The sequence below is a fragment of the Phragmites australis genome, chromosome 12 (assembly GCF_958298935.1).
Source record: "Phragmites australis chromosome 12, lpPhrAust1.1, whole genome shotgun sequence".
Lineage (NCBI taxonomy): Eukaryota > Viridiplantae > Streptophyta > Magnoliopsida > Poales > Poaceae > Phragmites > Phragmites australis.
The window spans coordinates 31,879,824-31,903,986 of NC_084932.1; the positions used below are offsets into that span (position 1 = coordinate 31,879,824).

The 24,163-nt window shown below is 42.0% G+C and overlaps 1 protein-coding gene and 1 pseudogene across 2 annotated transcripts; both read right to left on the reverse strand.

The window, feature by feature from the left end:
- Positions 1-24,163, reverse strand: part of LOC133886539 (uncharacterized) — a 77,608-nt pseudogene that overhangs the window by 30,751 nt on the left and 22,694 nt on the right.
- Positions 11,002-12,685, reverse strand: LOC133887228 (uncharacterized). 2 transcript variants are annotated; one of them, XM_062327178.1, is made up of 4 exons: positions 12,525-12,685; positions 12,282-12,374; positions 12,062-12,197; positions 11,002-11,974 (listed from the first exon to the last, which is right to left on the reverse strand). In XM_062327178.1, the coding sequence occupies exons 1-4, from the start codon at positions 12,648-12,650 to the stop codon at positions 11,898-11,900; spliced, it is 432 nt and encodes a 143-aa protein (XP_062183162.1). In that variant the 5' UTR covers positions 12,651-12,685; the 3' UTR covers positions 11,002-11,897. The 2 variants fall into 2 exon arrangements, with proteins under 2 accessions (XP_062183162.1, XP_062183161.1); XM_062327177.1 differs by having other exon boundaries at positions 12,282-12,377.

Below are 24,163 nucleotides of genomic sequence, written 5' to 3' on the forward strand. Positions count from 1 at the left end.
TTGTTCCAATACATAAAGAAATACATGAGGTAGGGTGAAATATATATGTGTGTGTGTTTCGTGTAAGAGAAATATGCTCTCGACAACGTATCACTTAGAATATTATATAGCGTGGCCGTGCCACTATACACAGCGTATACAAGATAGAAAATAGCAATGTAAAGGGAACACTTATCTTTATTATTCCAATGGATGATTTACAAAAAGAGCCACAATGTTTTTCCCTTTTTTTTTGGCTCTATTGGTAGTTCAGATCTTGAATACAAGCAAAAGCAACGAGGGAGATGCTGAAAGATGCCAACTATTTATTGGTTTTCTTGATGTTGAAGTGAAAACAAAAGCAATAAATGTCACATCTAAAAGAAAATTAAGTAAGCAAGGAATATACAAGAGCGTAAATTGGATATTGTCATATTTATTTGATTCGACAGGAAGTTGAACCTAGCATTGGGATATGCCACTACTACACCCCGCATGACCAGCGGAGAGATATCAAAGCAGTAATGTAGGATACCACATTAAGGAGAAAAGTATATCAAACCTTAGGAATATCAAAGATAAAGTATGAGAGGAACAAATAAATTCAAGAACCCTGACCACTTTATTTGGTTGTGCTTCTATATAAGAGAAAATTAACAAATTGACATTGCAAAAGGTGGGCTTTGACTATTTGCCACCCAAAATTTTAGCTTCGACAAATTGCCAATAAAAACTATGTAATCTTTGATTCTTTGCCATTTTAGACAATATAATTAGTTTTGATTTTTATTTATCCATTCAGAGCATGTCAAATAACTATTGTACCCTTATCTCACCTTTGTCCACCGATTCACTTAATTTGTCAATTTTCTCCAAGCACAAACCAAGAACTACTCCCATGAAAAGATCGTATTTTTCCTCGATTCAGCTGGCTTATGTCTGAGAAATCATTGCTGGAGATCCCAGAGAAGCGAGAGGCTCGAGGTTTTTGCTCCAATTGGTGTCGAATCTACCTCGGAATGGGGAAAGGGGCGGCCTTTTGAGCTCTGAGGAGCAGTCTCTGAGAAGGCGAGAGGGGATGATGCCGTCTGGTTGGGTCAGTTTGAGGACGACTCCACGTGTGTGGTCATAACGATGCTGGTGCCAGCGGGGATGGAGTCCAGTTGGGAGGAGCTTCTGAAGAAGACCCAGGAGCTGGAGATTGGGCTGGCGCAGCTTAAGCAGGATATGTCCAAGCTCATGCCAGGTGTCGGGGAGCGGTGGCGTTCACAGTCGGTGTCGCCGCGACGCACCGGTGCCGTCGCCGCCTCCTGCGAAGTCCCTGTCCTCCCTAGCGCCCCCTCGCACTCTCGTCCTCCCTCGCTCCTCCGGGTGAATCTCGGTTTGGGAGACGAGCATCGTGAGTCTCGGTCGTTCTCTAGTGAATCGGTGGACAAACATGAGATAAGGGTTACAATAGTGATTTGAATAGCCTTAATGGATAGATGAAAATTAAAATCAATTATTTTGGATAAAATGACAAAGAATAAAAAATGATATAGTTTTTAGTGGTAAATTATCGAAAACAAAATTTTAAATAGCAAATAGTCGAAGTCCACCTTTTATGACATCAATTTGTCAATTTTCTCTCTATATAAACACCAACAAATGAGCTTGCCAACGAGCACAACTTGACATAGGAGGTAGAGAGATAGATTACTAACAATCATCAAACTCACCCAAGGCAAGACGAACATAGCTCGGTTGGTACCATCTCCCGGCAAGGAGTGGACCCTCCTAGGCTCGAACCCGGGCATGCGCATGCTGGGGCGTCGCCCCTTTACGGCCACATTTCGGCCCCTAGCAGCCGTCGGTTGCCCCTGAGACGCTCTCAGCACTCTGTACTGAGGGTGTGGACCTCGTCTGTGAAAAAAAATCTAACTCACCCAATGGCGCCCAATACGACAAGGCCCATCTACTCGATCGTTGCTGCTTGTTTCATTGTTCTTGTGATCATGTCCAGTATCCTCTCATCCACCTATGCAGGCATGTATACCAACTAGCTACTCTTACCTCAGCAGTGCTGCTGCACGATCCACAATGAACCCCAACCGTGCTAGTATTGATTTGCATGCACCTACTTTTACTGCTTTAGGTTGGATGATCCAGTAGTGAATTTCCAAGAAGTTTATGACTAACCCCAATACGAAGCCATCCACCTACTATTCTCCTCATGTAGGTGACAGGCGGATACCTATAGAACAAATGGCTCATCGACTCTGGTTGTCCGCTCCATATGACCGGAGATTCATCATGGTTCTCCAGCCTCACCCCTGCGAAGAGACATGAGTATAATACTTTCAGGGATGATCAGAAAGGAAGAGTGAAAGCCAAAAGTATGGTAAAGGTGAATGAGAGTTTCACTCTAAAAGATGTGGCTTTGGTGGAGCATCTAGGATAAAATTTGCTTTTTGTATCTCAGTTGTTAGATGAAGACTTGGAAGTGTGTTTCAAACGCAACACTTCTCGAGTTGTTGATTCTTTTGGTGCTTTGATTTGTCGGATTTCTAGAGTTAGAAGAGTTTTTTAAGCTAATTTTTTTGAGTCTCTTGGTTCCTCTTGTTGTTTGATTGCTCAACCCTCTTATTAGATTTGGATGTGGCATAGGATACTAGGACATATGAGCTTTTATTTGCTTACTCGTTTAAGTGCCCTACGCTTGATCCGAGGATTGCCCAAGCTCAAGTTTAAGTAGAACCTTATTTGTGCTCCTTGTTAGCATGGCAAGATGGTTGTCACGTCTCACCTACTAGTTAATCTGGTAATGACTGAACGATCGGAAGAACTTCTCCATATGGACATTGTTGGTCCTTCTCGGATTCGTTCGGTGGGTGAGAAGTGGTATGTTCTTATCATTGTTGATATTTCTCTTGTTACTCTTGGGTCTTCTTTCTTGTGAGCAAGGATGAAATGTTCTCACACTTTCAAAGCTTGGTATTGAGATTGTTCAAAATACTTCCTAGTGCATTGAAAGCAATCCGTAGTGATAATGACACTGAGTTCAAGAATTGTCTCTTTGATGCTTTATGTCTTGAGCATCAATTTTCTGTCCCACGCGTTCCTTAGCAGAATGGCGTAGTTGAGAGGAAGAATCGAACTTTGGTGGAGATGGCTAAGACGATGCTCGATGAGCATAGGACTCCTAGAAATGTTTGGGCAGAGGCTATTAACATCGCTTGCTACATCTCTAATCGGATTTTCTTGCGCTCGATCTTGAATTTGACATCTTACGAGTTGTGTTTTGGGATGAAGCTGAAGGTTTCACATTTGAGAGTTTTTGAATGTCGATGCTTCATCTTAAAGCGTATCAATCTTGACAAGTTCGAGTCATGTTCTTCTAATGGGATTTTTAGGGTATTCTCGTCATGGTCATTCTTACAGGGTCTTTGATCTTGACACTAACATCATCATGGAGTCCTGTGATGTGACTTTTAATTAATCAACTCCTTGTGCTAGTCCTATTCTTAAGTGTGCATGTGACTAGGAGATGAACGAAAATATCTTTGTAGATGATGATATTCCAGCTCTCGAGGATGATGAGGATGATTCACTACTTCCTACTACCACACTTGCTTCTGAGCTGATTCATGTCTCTTCTACACCGGCAGAGGGTCATGCAGCCTCTATTTCCACTACAGCTACCACCTGCTCCAATTGCATTTGAGGGGGAGATCATCTCACAGCGTGAGGTCCCTCAATACATTCAGCAGCGACACCCTCTATAGGTGATGATTGGAGATCTCCATGTGAGGGTAATATGATCCAAATTTGCTCATCATGCTCATTTCACTAATTCTGCATTTGTTGCCTCCTTTGAGCCCTATGATGTTGGACATGCTTTATCTGATTTAAATTAGGTCAATACCATGCATGAGGAATTAGAAAACTTCGAGAGAAACTAAGTTTAGGTTCTTGTTGAGCCACTCCCTAATATTCACACCATAGGCACAAAATAGGTTTTCAAAAACAAATAGGAGGAAGATGGGTCTGTAGTGAGAAACAAAGCTAGACTTATGGTTCAAAGTTTCACTCAAATAAAGGGGATAGATTTGAAGAAACCTTTGCACCGGTAGCTAGACTAATAGCCATTAGGACACTCTTACATTTGTGTCATCCAAAAAATTCTAGTTATATCAAATAGATGTTAAAAATATTTTTCTAAACGGTTTCATAGAAGAAGCCCATCTTTTACGACGTCAACTTGTCAATTTTCTCTCTATACAAACACCAGCAAATGAGCTTGCCAAGGAGCACACCGTAACATAGGAGGTAGAGAGATAGATTACTAACAATCATCAAACTCACCCAATGGCGCCTAATACGATGAGGCCTGTCTACTCGATGGCTGCTGTTGGTTTCATTGTTCTTGTGATCATGTCCAGTATAGTATCCTCTCATCCACCTATGCAGGCATGTATACCAGCTAGCTACTCTTACCTCAGCAATGCTGCTGCACGATCCACAATGAACCCCAACCGGTGACGTCGAAATAGTAGCAGAGATGGCCGATGAGCAATGCCGGTGGCCCAATAAATTTCATGCATGTAATCGATCTAATTGCTCTCGCATGTAATAGCATCCCTTTTGACGCAAAGCCAATAAAGTCCAAGAGCGAAACAAGAAACATATGAGCCCACTTAAAAGAAAAGGAATAAGGAGAAGCTATGGGCTAAACCATTGTAGTAGGCTGAGAAACCGCATCTGGCCTAGAAAATTTTACTGTTGGCGGCCAAGAAAATAACCGAGTGTAATATAGTAAAAGTGCAATTAGTTTTATTTAGTAATTGATGTCGGAAGTGAAACTGAAGTAAGTAGAGAGCATATATACAGAATTGCATAGTGTCATATTTATTCGGGTCTAGAAAGATATCAAACCTTGGCATGCACTGAGATATCAAAAACATTAATAATGTGGGAGCGAACATGAATCTACCCTGAATCAATGGATGTACAACAGCAATTCGATTGTCTGTCTATATAAACTAGCAAAAGAGCCTGCCCGTGAGCACCCCAGACAGAGATCGAAGAGACACAAGTAAATAAATCTTCTTCAACTCGTATTATTCTCGTGGTCATGTCTTGCACCCTCTCATCAACCCATGCAGGTATATATTTTGCAATTAGCATCCTGCGGAGGACAACGATGAGGCACAGTGATCTCTGTCAGGCCGTTCTGCTCCTTTTGTCTGTGTCGTCTGGCTTTGGACTGCTATTCCCTAGTGACTATCGTTTTGGTTCGGTTTGCTTAGACTGTCTGTTTGTCTGTCACATAACTGTTGGACTTCTGTTCTATTCTTTCTGTATGGATGTAAGAAACTAAACGGTGGTTCCATTATTTGGTAATGAAAATAAGGTATCCCCGTATTAAAAAAATATTATGCAATTTAAAAAAAAAATAGTAACTGCACATGTGTTTCACACATATGGAATCAATCCTGGATATATTAATGTGTGGAAGGTAAATATTAGACGTATAAGTATGAAAGACAAATAATGATAGATTGATTGTATTTTTAGAATGTATGGAAGGCAATATTGAATGTCTAAATATGAATGGCAATTAATATAAGATTAAATGTATTTTTGGAATGAGGGAACGGGAAGAATTTTTACACGGTGACCATTTGATCAACTTGGGTGTAAAATGGAGGTTCAATTCTGCTACAACTCGTGTATTTTATAAGAGTATAGATATAGATGTTCGATTTGTTTATTATCTCACCTAAGTAAAAAAATGGTTGATTCAGACTTGTTTACTCCTCTTAAAAGAGCCTTCTCCTCGCCGTTAGAGATTGTTCCACGTGGGAAAGCCCGGCCGGCGAGGTTGTAATGTCGAGGTTGATCGCTTGTCGCCGGCGAGGCGCCTTCTCCTCTTGACGTGTATGTGCTTACCGCCGCCTGGCCTCCTCGACGGCGGCGCGCTGTGGCGCTCGTGCCTTGAGGGGAGGGAGCTGGTGGTCGCTGCCTGGAGCTAGGTTTCTCTCGGTGCTCCTTTTATCTCAAAGCCCGACTCTATCTCCACAACTCCAAGCGAATTAAGGAAAGCAAGGACAACCAGGGTTGAGGCTGTGATTTGCATTGGCAACATGGTAGATTTACACGTACGTCTCAATGCCCATGGGGATCACAGTAAGAGTGCATGGATATTTAAAAACACATGATATTTATTGAACCAGCATCAAACAGATGAACACATTACATGTGAGATCGAGCTGGTTGATCAATTACACGAATGGAATTAACCATCACTACGGATCTGAATATCGCTCAAGCAAGATCGATCATTATCAGCCGTCGCTTTTATTTATTTTTGACAATGGCACTGGTAGTTCTTGTTTTTTTTATGGTGGTAGTTCCTTAAGTCGGCAACAGCACTGCTGAGGTTTAGTATATGTCTCGCATTTGACACCGTCAATCTTGGAACCATATTTGCTTATGCATTTTTTGGCACACGTAGCCATCTTCTTCATCGTAGCACGTCCACCGATCAACTTCTTCACCTGCCATCCGGAAATCAGTTAATTAGTACTCAAGTAGAAATCAAACAAGATTGCTAAATTGGTTAACATCGTTGTACATACAAAATGTAATCATGGATTACTTTGGTCGTACATAGAAACAAGATTCATATATTAACCAGGAAAATTATTTAACCGGAGTACGTAAAATGCTATGTCAGGTTGTGTGTGTTGTACAGTGCAGAAGCCGGAAACTTGTTTTCCATTATCTAAAGAAACGTAAAATGCTGTGTATATTGGACAAGAAAGGAGTAAAAGCAATGACGCACCAGAGCTTCGTGCATGACTGCAGGAGAAATTGATGGTAGCCATGACAATCAGAGCAACCAGGCACACAACTTTTGAGTTCTTGGTTAGGCCCATGAGGCGACGCTATTCGAGTAGATAGTATTTTCCTTCTACCGTATTGTTGTTCTTCTTCAGGTCAATGTGTTGCTGCAGCATTGTTTCTGTTTGCGAGTGTTTATATAGAGGCCCAAGCTAATCCTGGATGATCATTTTTTGCCCTTTTTGTTCTATATTGCATATCTTTTCTGCCCCCGTTCATAAATACACTAGTTGAGGCTTCATATTACATGATCAGTTTTTGCCTTTTTTGTTCTATATTGCATATCTTTTCTGCCCCCGTTCATACATAACTAGTTGAGGCTTCATATTACATTATCATTTTTTGCCCTTTTTTTCTACATTGCATATGTTTTCTGCCCTCCTTCATAAATACACTAGTTGAGGCTTCATATATATTACATATCTCACATATAGAACCATCTTACTCACTACATGAAAAATAACCATAGGTGACGGGTAATAACCCTCATTGGTGACGGGTCTCGTACCCCACCCGAAACACATCACTGATGACTAGTCATTGGTGACAGGTAAGCACCCATCACCAATGATATCATCAGTGACAGTCATAACCTCTACCCGTTACCTTTGAGCGGACATAAGTGACGGGTAACCTCTTAACCCGTCACTTATATACTAATATAAATGACGGGTAACTAGGTTAGTCACTTATGTTTGGCACCCATGTGCTAGGAGGATTACATAAGTGATGGGTAATATAGTTACCTATCACTTATATTTAATATAAACGGGTAACCAGGTTACTCGTCACTTAAGTGTATGATACCCTATGCGAATATCCTGTTTTCAGGCTGCATCTTGGAGCGTAGGTAGGATTTAGCAGCCGTCTTCTCCTTGCAAAGCAACACATCCAAATCTATATCTACAAACACGCATATAAGAACTCGCTTCATCACATAATCGCAAAGGTTACAAAGTTCCAATCAATTCATTACAGAATCATATATGTTACAAAATTTCGATCAACTCATAACATATTGATGCGAAAAGTTGCCACACCAACACACTGAGCATCTCGTGTGCAGTATTTGGCGAGCAGCACCCAGGATATCCCGACCGTGGTACTACATCATCAGACCTTCGTCATCACCCACACTCGGGAGGGACCCTATCGAAGCGTAGATGGCCGACACTTGTTCTGGGTTGTTGGAATAAAAAACAGGTAGCAATATAGATTGTAAAAGAGAATGGGATTACAGAAACTAGGCAAAACATGAAAGGTAAAGTAGATTGATTTTGATTGGTTGATGTCCTCAATCGGCCATGACCCTCTCATATTTAAAGGGCAGCAGGTCTTAGCCGTAAGAGATCATGACTACTAATTCAAACTGAACAATACTTACAGCTGTAATTCGGCTCCAAACTTTCTATAACAAACATATATTTTCTATTTGAACACGTAAAACTCCCATATATCTTTCCAAATACGCTTTAATGTAGTTCGGCCTTCTTTAGATTCGACCGACTCTTCTCTCCGTCTAGAGACCAACTGTTCACTAGTGATAGGCAACTGTTCATCTGATCATGGGCAATGTTCATCTGGTCGTAGGACACTGTTCACTGGTCGGAACATTGTTCATAGTTGTCAGAGGTACTGTTCACTAGTCGGAATTCTGTTCACGGGTCAACCAGGAAACTTTCAGAACTGAAATTCTTCATAATATGCCAATTTTGGTCGTCAACACGCCGTCTCAGTCGCTCTCACTATGGGGCTCGGAGGGCTTGCGACGATGGCGCGAGGTGATGTCAGGGAGGAAGGGAGGGAGTGGGACGTGTGTGCGGGCAGAAGCGCGATCGGATGATGCGTGCGGGTGAGCAAAGACACGATTCGATGATGCGTGCGGGCGGACGAAGGAGCGGAGCAAAAAAATGCTGACGATACATCTATTAGGTATTTTTTAAGCAGGAGAGATTGCATATCTTTTCTGCCCCATTCATAAATACTCTAGTTGAGGCTTCATATTTCATGATCATTTTTTGCCTTTTTTTGTTCTATATTTCATTTCTTTTCTGCCCCCATTCATACATACACTAGTTGAGGCTTCATATTACATGATCATTTTTTGCCGTTTTTATTCTATATTGCATTCATAAATACACTAGTTGAGGCTTCATATATATTACATATCTCACATATAGAGCCTTCCTACTCTATCTTTTGTTGATATTTTTCTCTCATGTCATAAATATTAATTCTAGTTGCATTTGAGTCTTCATATGATCAATCTCAGTTGATAAGTACACCTAGCATCTTTTTATTCTATCTTGCATCAATATTTGCCTTCTTGGTTCATAAATACACTAGTTGGGCTTGAGATCATCATATCTATCTCAATTTATAATCACATCTAATGTATTATGTTTTATCCCATACTAATATTTTTCCTCACCTCCAAGATCATCCATATGTTCTTCTATGATAGAAACTAGTGATGATAAAGCAAAACCAAAATGTAAGGTGTTAATAAGACCAGAACTGTCACTCGACTGGCCACCTCCCAAAACCAAGGCTATACTCCGAGGGTTTGACGGATTCTCATATTTGGCTCTAGTCTCATTGTCAATCTCAGTAGATCTAACCTTTCTATACAACTCATCCACAATAAGAGTTTCATAGTTGGGGGACTCAATGATAGCAGTGACTTTGACCTCCCAAACCTTACGATCTAGACTATAAAATAGTTTTATAGCTCTCTCATGATCGTCATAGAGAAGTCTACCATTCGCCCTCATATTGTTCACTATCCCCTGAAACCTGCTAAACATGGACTCTACACTCTCACCAGGCAATTATCGAAAGTTCTCATACGCTCTTCGGTATGTATCAAACAACTTAGCCTTGACCTGTGTAGTTCCCTCATGGAAGTTTTGCAAACGTGTCCAAATCGCATAAGCAGTAGTAAGATCAGAGACACGATCAAACTCAAAGCAACTCAAGCTAGAAAAGAGAATGTTTCTCGCCTTGCTATTAGCTTCAAACTCATCAACTTGAGTTGACTAATACGAGCTTCGAGAACAACAAATTGAGCGCTCTGAAGTACACTCCACACTGCAGACCCTTGACTTTCAAGGTAGGATCTCATGCGAGTTTTCCAATAGGCATAGTCAGAACCATCACAATACAGAACTTTGCTTCCTCGTTCCATTGTCGCCTTCTTGGATTACAAAGTCGATAAAGGTGTGGTGATCATTGATCAGGCTCTTATACCAATTGAAGGACATGAACGGTGACTAGAAGGGAGTGAATAGGAGCCCTTAAAAAATTCTTAATCAAGGAACAAGGCCAATATCCAATTCGAAACCAACCCTCTACAAGAACGAAACACAACTAAGAGCAACACAAAGCACAGTGAAAACAACACTAAAGTGCGCTCACAATGAACAACAAAAGTACTCTGACCAGTACTGATTAACAATGTTCTGACCAGGTGAACAGTAATTCTGACCAGTACTGATGAACAGCAGCATAACCAATACTGATGAACAGTGTTCCGACCAGATGAGCAGTAAAACCCGTAGCGCAACTAGTGCTGATGAATAGTAATTCTGACCAGTGCTGACGAGCATTAACTCCGACCAGATGAACAATATTCCAACTAGTACACCGACCTACAGGAAGGTCCAAAAAAGATTTGGTTGCAAAATAAATATTGTTCACGGATGTTCTGAATATGAACCGGAAGTTACAAACTGGTAGCAGTACTAAAAAACTATAGCTCAGAACACAAGATCCAAACTAGAAATCCAACTAAACATGGTCCAAATCCAACGAAATTTTAGCCACAGCTTCTCACGAACACCATGAGTCTTTATCAAAAAGATCTCCTCAAACATATCAAGATTTCAACCTCTATTTTGTGGATTTGACCAAAAACAAGTGGAGAGGAAAATGTTTAGAAAAAGGATTTTAAGTTTCTCATGTGAGGGAGATTATATGGGATCACCCTAGATGTCTTCACACAAGTCCTAGCAACTTTTTGACCTAACAAAATCACTTGAAATCGCTGCCAAAAGCAAGGAGTGAAAAATCAACCAAAACTTCAAAAACAAGAGAAAGACATGAGGGAGATCAAAAGCATCACAAGTTTAATTACTAAGCAATTGATGAATAGAAATATAAACTTAGCAAGATTACATGGCATGGAAGCTGCCCTTTATCCTCCCACTCTTGATTAGATAACGTTTAGAGCTATGAACTCTAACTACTCTCTCTTGAGATCCTAACCAAGCCTAAGAAAATATCAAGAATGAAGATAGGTCCTGGAGAGGTGTTGACGTGCTCTGGTTGTCCTCCTCACCGAGAGCTCTTTGCACTAGCCCTCTCCCATATATATATATATATATATGACTAATACATAGATATTATCCCCAAAGGGCAAAATGGTCTATCTATTTTGTTGTCCATCGGACGGACTCGGCGCCTTCACCACTCTGCTTCGTCTCCAAGCAAGCTCTATGATGGTGCCACGCATCCTCCGACTCTGCCCCCGGTTTTGAGGAAAAATGGGCAAAACTGTCTTGCATGCTTCTCCAAGCATGACTCCTCGATGTCGATGCGTGTTCGACCTCCGCCATGACCTTTGATGCCTTCAAGCCTTCGCGCTCCCACCACCGGACCGCCTCTCAACTTGCCATCGCCTTTCCGCCTTGACTTGGTCGACGCCATCTTCATCACCTTCTCCTCCCACCATGCTTTATTGTGCCCTCCATGTGAGCGATGCGGATCGCCCATGGCTCCACCCGACCTAGCACAGTCCGTCGGCACCAAGCCTTCACTTGCCCTTCACCACCTTGTCATTGACCGTCATGTCGCATCCATACACCTACACATCATGAACCAAGAAATATGTCTCTCTGCCATCCTCTGTTTTCACCCCCGGTTAGCCATAAACATAATCAAACATAATTGAAACATGCTATGCCAACCGAAGGCTCCAAATCAACAATTACATTAATCACTTATCATCAACAACATAAATCTCCCTTGTGTTCTCAGTTTGGACCTGGAGTGTAGGTTGGTTTTGCATCAGAGAAAGAACCACCTGTTGTATGCCCTTCTTCCAGAGAATCTGTATTTGCTCTAAGAGGCAAATGGTCATGAAACTATCCCATTTTTTATGCAAAATCAGATTGAGATAACAATTCAAGATGTTTACCCAATTCAATATCTTGGGTTTCTTCATCAATGTCTCCTTCCTCAACAATCTCGATAGACTCACCCACAGCCACCAGTGCATATCTTTTAAGAAATTCCTCTTCCGTCTCTTCTCGCGCAACATCATCCTCCGAATCCTAGTTGCATAATGGATTTGATCTGAAGTGATGCGCTTAAGCATGAAGAGAGAAAATAGAAAGCACAACTCTACATTTGGTTACCTCATCATCATCTTCAATGTCTTCCTCCTCTTCATCGTCATCCTCAAGATCTTCTGCACCGTTATCATCATCATTGTCCCCATCCTCTTCAACCTCCTTCAGATGAATGCAAGATTCCATCAACGATACATAGCGATGTTGAAACACTTCGGTGCCATCCATGGAAAGGGCCAAGAGACGCTCAATTACGGTTGCTAACGTTAGCACTGCATGATGACAGGAAACAGTAACAAGATGGCCCACCTTCGTAAGATGACACATGCCGCCTTCGTAAGATGGCCTGGATAGTGGAGCCTTGTTCACATGTAGCTTCTCAGTTGTACTCTGAAACAGAACAACTAAAATCCCCATAAATCCAAATCTACTCATCGGAATTCATAGTTCAAGTACCCTCTGGAGCGAAATTTGAAATATCTACAACTCTCTAATATATCAGTTTTAAAGATTCGGCCTAATAATTCGTACCAACTTGGTACTAGTAGTAAAGACGAGGACGGTAGAGCTTCTTCTCCACCACCCACATCACAACCTGCTGTGCGCGCAATAACTGATTCGCCACGGAATTCGCCAAGGAACCTGATTCGAGTAATTGATGTTGCTGCTCGATCCGTCGGTCTAGATTTTTTAGTGCGCTTCAGAAGGAAAAAGCACGTACCAAGATTCGCAATTGACGCTAAAGCTCTGCATGAGAATATAAGGTTGATCTTCCTAAGCATGAAGCAAACCATCCGGCTTCCGATCGATGGGATAGTTGGTGGATTGGTGGTGCCCTGCTTTAAGGACATAACACCCCGTATTTATGAGAACCTGGTAGGTGCCAATTTCCAAGTCTAACCCCATCACAGACTAGCAAACTTATTATCCGGTCTCTATACATATATATATAGAAGAGTCCACACCTTATAATAATACACAAATTAATGTTAGGCCCTAAGCAATTACTTTATTTTAATTGCATTATCTGTGGACCAACTTTAATAATAGACATGATTGACATGCAGGGCCACCGAATATGAATTTTCCAACATTTGCATCTCTCATTTTTGGCACCATCATTCCATGGCAAAACGAAAGATCCTGAGGCTAAAACGAACACAACAATGCTAAAATTGAGATCCATGATTGTCCTGGTCGTTTAATTTTAATTATACGGTTTTTATTCTAGTCATCCAACGACCAAAGAGGACTCGAGCATAAACAAAGAGTAGTACGTACGGCTAGCTGCCAGACGAATAAAACTGAGGATTCCTTTAGCCACTTGTGAACCTTTAATTAGCAGCATTGTAATACTATACTCGTAACAATTAACTAAGGAGACCGACTTTTCGTCACCAGCAGTCTTCCTAGAAATTGTGTATCCGACTAAGGCTCTATTTCAGCTGGAGATTTTAAAAACTAATTTAATTATAGATTGTAAAAAACTTATAAATTGTAGATTAAAAAACTTTGATGCGTAATATAGTAAAATGGAGTTTCACAATCCGTAAAAAGCTAGAGAAGATCAACTTTATAAACGGATTGTAAATAGCTATAGCAAGAAGCTGATTATTTGTTTCAGTTTTAGATTGTAAAAGCTGAAATCCATAATCCCAAATTGAAACAAAGAGGGACTAAGTAAACTTAAAATTGGATTTTAAAATGGATGTTCTCCTTAAAAATAGCAAATTAAACCCATACAGCTTACAAACCACAGACTGTGGTACCTAGGGATTCACTGTTAAAGGTACCTAGTATAAAAAAACGAAAACAGTAATTCTCGTTTTACCGGAGCTCATTTTTGAAGTCTTTCAACCGAAGAAGTCGAAAATAATATCACGAGAAAATGGAAATGAAAACAAGAAAAGTACCTAGAAACGATAGCGGAAATGATTTTGGACTTTACCGATCGATTCCAAGTTTTCCCATTTTAGACCAAAAACAATAGCGGAAATAATTTTTCAGCACACGTCACTCACACACATATACATATATAGACACACGTTAAAACGTTCTAGTTATCGTCGGAGCCGCATTGTCTAATGTTACTTGGGGACAAGGTTCACGTTACCGACCGGAGTTCGGTTACCGAGCTCCGGCGGTAACCGAAATACCGCGGTTACAGGTCAAAAATTCAAAAAAAATCAGAGAAAATTCATTCGGCAAAATTTGAATTTTTAAGAAAAAATCGCGATTTTAGCTGTTCGGTAACCGCTCGGTTTTGGTCGGTTACCAAGCGGTTTGGGTCGGTTACCGAGCGATTTTCTCGCATTTTTGAATTTGTCGGTTACCGAGCGGTTTGGGTCAGTAACCGCTCAGTTTTCTCGATTTATCGAGCGGTTTTATCGAATTTCAGCGCAGTTCAACAAAAAACCCAAAAAAGAGCTCAACCTTATAAAATCAATAACTAATTCATCTGAGCTTCAAATCAAGTGAAACAAATTTTGTTGGATTCCTTGTAACATGATCTACATGATAAAAGTATTTATACTCATAAAAATGTTCAAATTGTTCTGTGAGAAATTGTATTTGTTAAACCAAGTTAAATGCATAGTTTACTCTTTGCTAATCCAAAAATCATGAAACTAAATTTTTAGTCTTCTTACATGATCCTATGTCTTTTAAAAATACATGAACTCATGAATTAGTTATTGTAACATGCATGATTGTGTAAATGTGTTGCGACTAGATTAATTCATAACTGACTCATCACACCTCAAAAATTAGTGAAACCACTTTCATTAGCTTATTTATACTATGATTTATGTAGAAAAAATAATAGTAGACATGAAAAAGTTAATTACAGTGCTGTTTCTTAACATATTCACTTTATGCTTGTGAACTTTGTAAACATCATAGAGAATGTAATATAACTCTAAATAAAGTGAAATCAATTTTAAAGATTCTCTTAAAATACGTTTTATAAAAAAAAATATGTGTTTGCATGTTACACTTTTCCTTAATGTGAGTTAATATATGAGCCGCACGCTTCAATTTTTTTCATTTTTTCAAACTTTCTCCCTATAGAATATGATGCAAACGACATTATTTTTGAAACTTTTTTCACACAAGGTCTTAGAATTGTGTCTAGTTTTTTTTAAGATTTTTTTGAATTGTTTTTTTATTTTTGTATCTTTTCGAATTTTTTGAATTCAAATTTCGGTTACCGTTCGGTTTCTGAAACTGGACCGGACCGAGAAGGTCGGTAACCGCGATTTTTGGGCGGTTACCGATGGTTTTTTGAACCCTGCTTGGGGGGCGGGTCATCAATATGCCTGTCAATCTCCACCATAATCCAACCATGGGCCATTCGCGCAATTAACAAAAAAGCGTCGTGCATTCCTCTAGCGGGGCAGCGAGCCCTTATTTGTTTTTTATGATGATTATGGATTCTAGCCTCAAAAGTAAAATAAAAAATAAATAATACTAATTTAAAAAGTCTATTCGAAAAGAACCAACAGTGAAACTTGACTTTCACTGCCGGTTGTAGTTACGAACCGACAGTGATACTATTATTGTCGGTCTTTCTTATGAACCGGTAGTGATGTGCTGACTGTCACTGCCGACTCTAGCTGCGAACTGACAGTGATAATGAGTATCACTGTCGTTCCGTGTTACGAGCAAGTAGTGATAACCAGAACTCCGAGCACGTGAGAACTCCGAGCACCGAGAGCTCCCGAGCAGTTTTGCTTATCTGAAAAAATTCATAATGTTTTCATACGAAGTTGGATGGGGACAAACTTTATATGAAAATTGTAGCTCTCAACGAGATCTACAATTTTGTAGTTCAAAACTTTTCATTTGAAGTTATTTAGATATCAAAATAATCGTTTGAAGTTTTAGATAGAAAAGATCAAAATGATTGCATATGCTATTGTTATCACTGGTACTTTCTGTGTGGGGGGGTGGTAAGAACGTAACGCGCGAGCTGAGAGGTCTTGGGTTTGAGTGCCACGAACTGCACATGTGCGAAAAATTGCATGACTAGAGACTTGTGACGGCGCAACAACGGGGATTCCTTGGTTGTTATTTTTTTCTTGTTTTTGGACAGAAAAATATCGATTCAGAGACCGACTATCACTGCTGGTTTAAGCCTTCAGCTGGTAGTGATAACACCTTCATTACCGGTCGCCGGGCCGGCAATGATAGTTGAGACTATCACTGTAAGATCCCAAACCCGAGATCTCCTATGCCTCCTGTATCAGTCCCTGGATCAATTAGCTGATACGCACAGTATAACAGTTGCAGTATCACAGTCAAACTTCTTACATACATATTAAGGTTCAGAGTACAAAAGGTTTATAAATCATACAGTATTTTACAAACCGCGCCGAACGGCCAACAAAACTCAGCTGAAAGCAAAGACTCGAAGCCACAAGCAGCTAGAGTGCGAACGCGACTTCTAAGACTACTCTTCATCCCCGCCTTTACCTCCAGCGAAGTCGGCATCGGCTTTCTCATCTGAATGACAGCAAGAGTGAGTATGGAAGGTACTCAGCAAGCCCTATACTACTTCAAGGTGTTGATAGGTGCATAAAGGGGGTAATTCAAGGATAAGACTTTACGGTTTAGTTTTAAGCGTAAATCAATTTATGCAGGTATCCAATTGTATCATGTAGGATTCACTTCAAAATAGTTTAAAAGGTTTAAAACCAGGTAACAAGCAATATCTGGGGGGTTTTCGGTCCTGGGAGGGGCTACACCTCACTCCGTAGTCCCTATCATCACCTCTGGTGTACCTCTAGTACCTCACAGCTTCTGACGGATTGAGCTAGGAACCTCATCACACGGACATCTAGTCCGCACACTCGCTCATAAAGACATACGCACCCAAAATCTTGTCAACGCGATTGCTGCTTTCACATGTCCATGACCGTGTACACAGCTATTCAAATAGCTTTACAGTCTGCAGAGGTTGTACACTGTACCCACGCGATATGCTCAGCCTCCAACCGTTGCAAGCGGAGGAGCGAATCATACCGAGACACTACAATCACCTTTCCTGCCGGGCTTTTCTACGAGATTTACCTCCAAACGTCAGAGTCCATGTACTGAAGGCCAGCCCTCTTTTTAAGCCTAGGCCGGTTCTAGAAACCTCCAAATAGAGGGACCGATGGAAACTTGATTGCTCGTTGCTCTCAGCCTCCTAGTATGATACACAACTCAGTCCGGTGAAGGAGAAGTCAAGTCTTGCCCATTCAGGATGCATGGTTGCACGGGGTGGCTAGGCCAGACTGCGCAATGACTCGGTCCTTAAGCGACCGGGGCATATATCTTCTGGCAATGAACACCACATAGGTGACTCAAGTCCCTAGGAGCATCCTCATCCAGAGTACTACACCACCTGCCCCCGCCAAACAGTTTTTACCCAGTTTTACACTTCACCCACCATATCCCACATGACATCAAGGATTTCACAACCATCACAGAATTCAGAACCATCAAGGATTCATGATATATGAGTTATCATTGATAATAGTAAATCTTATCTCCAAGGAGAGGTGTTTTAAAAGCAACGTCTCTGAGGATACGTATTCAATCCTAAGCATGCTAGATATTAAGGTGTCATCCGACGTTAATATGGATAATGACAGGTAAATCCTATGGTGATACGTATTTTGGATGATGACATGTTAAGGTATGGCAATTATTTGATAGGATTAACTACTATAAGCAGCTTGTAAAAGCGCAATACATAGCACATACGATAATAAGTCAAGTTTAAGTTGATCATGTAGATTATTTGAAAACATAGGTTCAATATGATCAAGGAGATATGACTTGCCTTCTCTGAGGTTTTCTTAAAGATCTTGGTTGTAGTCAGGATCTTTCTCGCTCCTGACGCTTCCCGCGCAGCACTCGCAGAATTCTAGCGGTTCTGTATTTGCGACTATGATCAGTAATGAGTTATACTAGAGAAGAACCAAATTAACACCAAATGGAAAGCCAAATGAGCCCTAATAGATATCACAATGTGATGGATAGATTGATCTAGAATTTAGATGAATTTCAGCGAAAGAATTGCCAAATGAGCCCTAGAAGCTCAACGATTGCATGCGGTGCTCGGGGCGGTGCCAGACGGTGACCAAGGAAGACGACGACGGTGCAGAGAAACTAGATAGCACCACCCCTCAACTACGCATGGTTGACTTGCACGGAAAAGGGGTGTAGTGCTCCCTGGGCTACTCGGCACGAAGGCTGGACCACACACAAGGGCATATGCACGCCGACGACGACCATGGCACGGTGGCAAAGGACCAAACGCACGGCTATACATGGCCACACGAAGAGAGAGCATGCTAACGACGACCCGCTAGCTAGGAGGGTGCGCAAGGGGACTGGGATGCCCACTGAGCTTGAAAACGACGAGAAGATGGACGGCGGCTAGCGAAGCGACGGTGGGGTGGCGGCGGAATGGCTCGGCTTCCGGTGCAGGCGAGGCGAGTTCCCATTGGTCTTCCGTTCGATGGAGAGCGGCTCAGGGATGGCGGCAAGCTTGTGGTGCTTCGCGGCAGCTCGCGGGGGAAGAATCAGTGACGGCGGAGCTACAATGGTGAGAATGGCGACGATGGCGGCTCGGTGGTGGTGGCGAAGTGGGGAAACAGAGAGAGAGATCAGGCCTCTCTATTTATAGAGGGAGAGGGCGTAGTGAGTTGTTGCGGTGCTTGAGTCATGCGGGCGTCGGTGAGCTGAGCGGTGGTGAGGTGGTGAGGCGGTGTCCACCCTTATTTCTACGGCATGGTCGGGCTGCTCCGGCCATGTGTGTGTGCAGGTGCAGAAGTCGCACGGTGTCAGGTGCTCGGGCAGCGTGCTGTGAGGGCAGAGAGAGGAGAGAGAACGAGAGTGTGGAGAGATGTCGCGGGGGGGGGGGGGGGAGAGAAAGTCGCCGGCCCATTCATTGCACCAGGCGTTGCGGTGGCGCGACATCGTGCTGGAGGAGAGGGAGAAGGTGCTAGTGGACGAGCGCGTGATGGGCGACACATGGACGATCAGGGCTCGCGCGCTGGCGCTGGAGAGCGGGTTGTACGGTGCGCGAGGAAGTTGGGCCAGCAGCGTGGCTGCGGCCCAGGCACGGGAGAAGGGAGTCGAGCTGGTTGGGTTGGCTTGCTGGGTCGCGCCGAGAAGGAAAAAGGAGAAGCGGCCCGAGGAGAGAAAAGGATTAGGCTCGGGTGAAAATGAGAAAAGGGAAAGAAAATAAGGTTTGGATTTAAATTCAAATGAGAGATTTGAACTTGGATTTGACGTTGGTTTAGGATCAATTTGATGGGAATATTTGAATTTTGAATTAGAAGATGATTTGAATCAATTGAATTTGAGCTGAATAGAATCTAAAAATATATTTGAAATTGAGAGACATTCAATTTAAAATCCCACTCAATGAACCATAAAAACTATAAACCAAATGTAGATGAATCAATTAATACATGGAGAAATTATTTTGGAAACAATTCTAATGCATTTTGGAATACCTATTCAATTTAATACATTTAATATATATGAATGTATATATACATACTGATATATATACATTCATATACATATTTTCTTGATTTTAGTTAGTCTAATTAATCACAAAAGTTTTAATTTGGAGCAAAATTTGTAATTAACTAATATGCTAAACTCAGAATATTACAATCACTGCCTGTTGCTCACTACTGACTCCAAAATTGACAATGAAGATGGTTTTGAAGCTAGCAGTGACGAGATTTTTGAGTAGTGATTTGTGGTACTCGAAAATATCGTGAACTGAACTTCGTAAACCACGCTGCGATGTGGTGCAATGAAATGATAGTAGGCCTGCTAGTTTCATTCCAAAAGACGATGGATGAGAAAGCTCCTATAGAAATTCTTGAAATATATATATATATATATATATATATATATATATATATATATATATATATATATATATATAAATAGTCATACTTCTCAAAATTAAATTTGAAATATATAGGTGTAGAAATTCAATATATTCTATTTTGAAATGATAATTTATGTTCATAGTCAATTTATATGTAGACTTTTCTTGGAAAGTAATTTTGCAATTTTGTAATTTTATTGAGTGTTCTAAACGTTATTACTACCTTACAAATATATTTATTTATCACCAGAGGGCGTATGCGCCTCATAAAGAGGTGGGCGGTCACGCTCGAGGGATGTACATGAATTATTTGACCAAGATTCCAAAGGGAGGTCGAAGTGCATGCGGAGTACGGCTGGGTTTTATTCTAGCTTGAATTTAAAGTGCTAATCATGTAATCATATGTATAGACGACGCGGGTTACTGCAGTCATGCAACGATCGACCAAAGAGCTGGACTCGAGCATAAACCAATCGATCGGGTCGGGCCCCCTCTACGGCTAGCTGCCAGACGAATAAAACTCTCGAGTCCTTTAGCCACTTGTGGCACTTTGTCAGTACTGTTATATATATACTCGTAACAGTTAATTAAGGAGACCGACTTTTCTTCCGACGCAACAAGTCACACCAGCAGTCTTCCTAGAACTTCTGTACTCGACTAAATAAACTTAAAATCGGATTTTTAAAATGAATGCGCTGCTTAAAAATAGCAAACTAAACGCATAAAGCTTACAAACAGACTGCAGCTTAAAAAGTAGCAAGACGCATAAAGCTTACAAATAGATCGATCACTGCGACTGGGGCGTCTATAGATAGATAGATACCCACATGCATGCGGCAGACATCTCGGATCAGAGAGCCTACTGCTAGCTTAATTAGCTTCTTCTTTACACGTACAGGACACACTACTACAAAAATTATTTTTAGAGACGGGTGATAACTCGTTTTTACAGGCGTTTAGTGTATCCGCCTGTGATCGAAGGCATGTAGAAATAAATGATTTTCACAGGCGCAAAAGTGACCGCCTGTGAAAATCTATTATCACAGGTGGTTCACTTAAGGAACCGCCTGTGAAAATAAGTTTACAGTCTGCAGAAAAATTGCATGACTAGTGACTTGTGATGGCGCAACAACGGGGATTCCTCGGTTGTTATTTTTTTCTTGTTTTTGGACAGAAAAATATCGATTCAGAGACCGACTATCACTGCTGGTTTAAGCCTTCAGCTGGTAGTGATAACACCTTCATTACCGGTCGCCGGACCGGCAATGATAGTTGAGACTATCACTGTAAGATCCCAAACCTGAGATCTCCTATGCCTCCTGTATCAGTCCCTGGATCAATTAGCTGATACGCACAGTATAACAGTTGCAGTATCACAGTCAAACTTCGTACATACATATTAAGGTTCAGAGTACAAACGGTTTATAAATCATACAGTATTTTACAAACCGCGCCGAACGGCCAACAAAACTCAGCTGAAAGCAAAGACCCGAAGCCACAAGCAGCTAGAGTGCGAACGCAACTTCTAAGACTACTCTTCATCCCCGCCTTTACCTCCAGCGAAGTCGGCATCGGCTTTCTCATCTGAATGACAGCAACAGTGAGTATGGAAGGTACTCAGCAAGCCCTATACTACTTCAAGGTGTTGATAGGTGCATAAAGGGGGTAATTCAAGGATAAGACTTTACGGTTTAGTTTTAAGCGTAAATCAATTTATGCAGGTATCCAATTGTATCATGTAGGATTGACTTCAAAATAGTTTAAAAAGTTTAAAACCAGGTAACAAGCTATATCTGGGGGTTTTCGGTCCTGAGAGGGGCTACACCTCACTCCGTAGTCCCTATCATCACCTCTGGTGTACCTCTAGTACCTCACAGCTTCTGACGGATTGAGCTAGGAACCTCATCACAAGGACATATAGTCCGCACACTCGCTCATAAAGACATACGCACCCAAAATCTAGTCAACGCGATTGCTGCTTTCACATGTCCATGACCGTGGACACAGCTATTCAAATAGGTTCACACTCTGCAGAGGTTGTACACTGTACCCACGCGATATCCTCAGCCTCCAACCGTTGCAAGCGGAGGAGCGAATCATACCGAGATACTACAATCACCTTTCATGCCGGGCTTTTCTACGAGATTTACCCCCAAACGTCAGAGTCCATCTCTGAAGGCCAGCCCTCTTTTTAAGCCTAGGCCGGTTCTAGAAACCTCCAAATAGAGGGACCGATGGAAACTTGATTGCTCGTTGCTCTCAGCCTCCTAGTATGATACACAACTCAGTCCAGTGAAGGAGAAGTCAAGTCCTGCCCATTCAGGATGCATGGTTGCACGGGGTGGCTAGGCCAGACTACGCAATGACTCGGTCCTTAAGCGACCGGGGCATATATCTTCTGGCAATGAACACCACATAGGTGACTCAAGTCCCTAGGAGCATCCTCATCCAGAGTACTACTCCACCTGCCCCCGCCAAACAGTTTTTACCCAATTTTACACATCACCCACCATATCCCACATGACATCAAGGATTTCACAACCATCACAGAATTCAGAACCATCAAGGATTCATGATATATGAGTTATCATTGATAATAGTAAATCTTATCTCCAAGGAGAGGTGTTTTAAAACCAACGTCTCCGAGGATACGTATTGAATCCTAAGCATGCTAGATATTAAGGTGTCGTCCGACATTAATATGGATAATGACAGGTAAATCCTATGGTGATATGTATTTTGGATGATGACATGTTAAGGTATGGCAATTATTTGATAGGATTAGCTACTATAAGGAGCTTGTAAAAGCGCAATACATAGCACATGCAATAATAAGTCAAGTTTAAGTTGATTATTTGAAAACATAGGTTCAATATGATCAAGGAGATAGGACTTGCCTTCTCTGAGGTTTTCTTAAAGATCTTGGTTGTAGTCAGGATCTTTCTCGCTCCTGACGCTTCCCGCGCAGCACTCGCGGAATTCTAGCGGTTCTGTATTTGCGACTATGATCAGTAATGAGTTATACTAGAGAAGAACCAAATTAACACCAAATGGAAATCCAAATGAGCCCTAATAGGTATCACAATGTGATGGATAGATTGATCTAGAATTTAGATGAATTTCAGCGAAAGAATTGCCAAAATCGGAGCAGAACGGAGATATTATGACTCCCGAAAGATTTAATCTAATATAAATCAAGAAAATACGAAATAACACTATTCATATGTGGGGCCCATGGGTGGGACCCACTGAATAGTAGCCTAGGCCCACATTAGACTCAGTGGGTCCACATGAATGTACCAGCCGGGCCAAGATGAGCTCGGATTGGGCTGAGTTCGAGCCTAGATGGGCTGGAACAGGCTTGAGCTACAGAGTGCTAGCTCGCTCGGGTTTGGACTGGCTGGCTTATCGGGCTCCAGAGCTTGGCCAGCTCACTAGGGCGTAGCCTTTGGTGGCTGGGCTGGCAGGATGGCGGTGTGTGGGCCGGGCTGCACAGGCATGAGAGCAGGCCCAGCCACGTGTGTGCGCGGGCTCGCTGGCCAGTGAAGGGGCGAAGGGGATCGATCGGCGCTGAGCAATCGCGGCAAGCTGTGCCGAAGAGCTCGCCAGAATTGCGCTCTTGGCGAGGACTCACGATGACGAATACGTGACAGGGATCTACACACTACGTGGAACTCGTCTAGAAGCTCAACGATTGCATGCGGTGCTCGGGGCGGTGCCAGACGGTGACCAGGGAAGACGACGACGGTGCAGAGAAACTAGATAGCACCACCCCTCAACTACGCATGGTTGACTTGCATGGAAAAGGGGTGTAGTGCTCCCTGGGCTACTCGGCACGAAGGCCGGACCACACACAAGGGCATATGCACACCGACAACGACCATGGCACGGTGGCAAAGGACCAAACGCACGGCTATACATGGCCACGCGAAGAGAGAGCATGCTAACGACGACCCGCTAGCTAGGAGGGTGCGCAAGGGGACTGGGATGCCCACTGAGCTTGAAAACGACGAGAAGATGGACGGCGGCTAGCGAAGCGACGGTG

Excerpts from the sequence above, each read along its gene's own strand:
- LOC133887228 (XM_062327177.1), bottom strand. The coding sequence starts at position 12,650 with ATGAGTAGATTTGGATTTATGGGGATTTTAGTTGTTCTGTTTCAGAGT. Across the intron at positions 12,378-12,524 it reads GCATGTGTCATCTTACGAAG|GAGGTTGAAGAGGATGGGGA; the intron begins GTGGGCCATCTT and ends ATTCATCTGAAG. Across the intron at positions 11,975-12,061 it reads AACCCAAGATATTGAATTGG|ATTCTCTGGAAGAAGGGCAT; the intron begins GTAAACATCTTG and ends GAGCAAATACAG.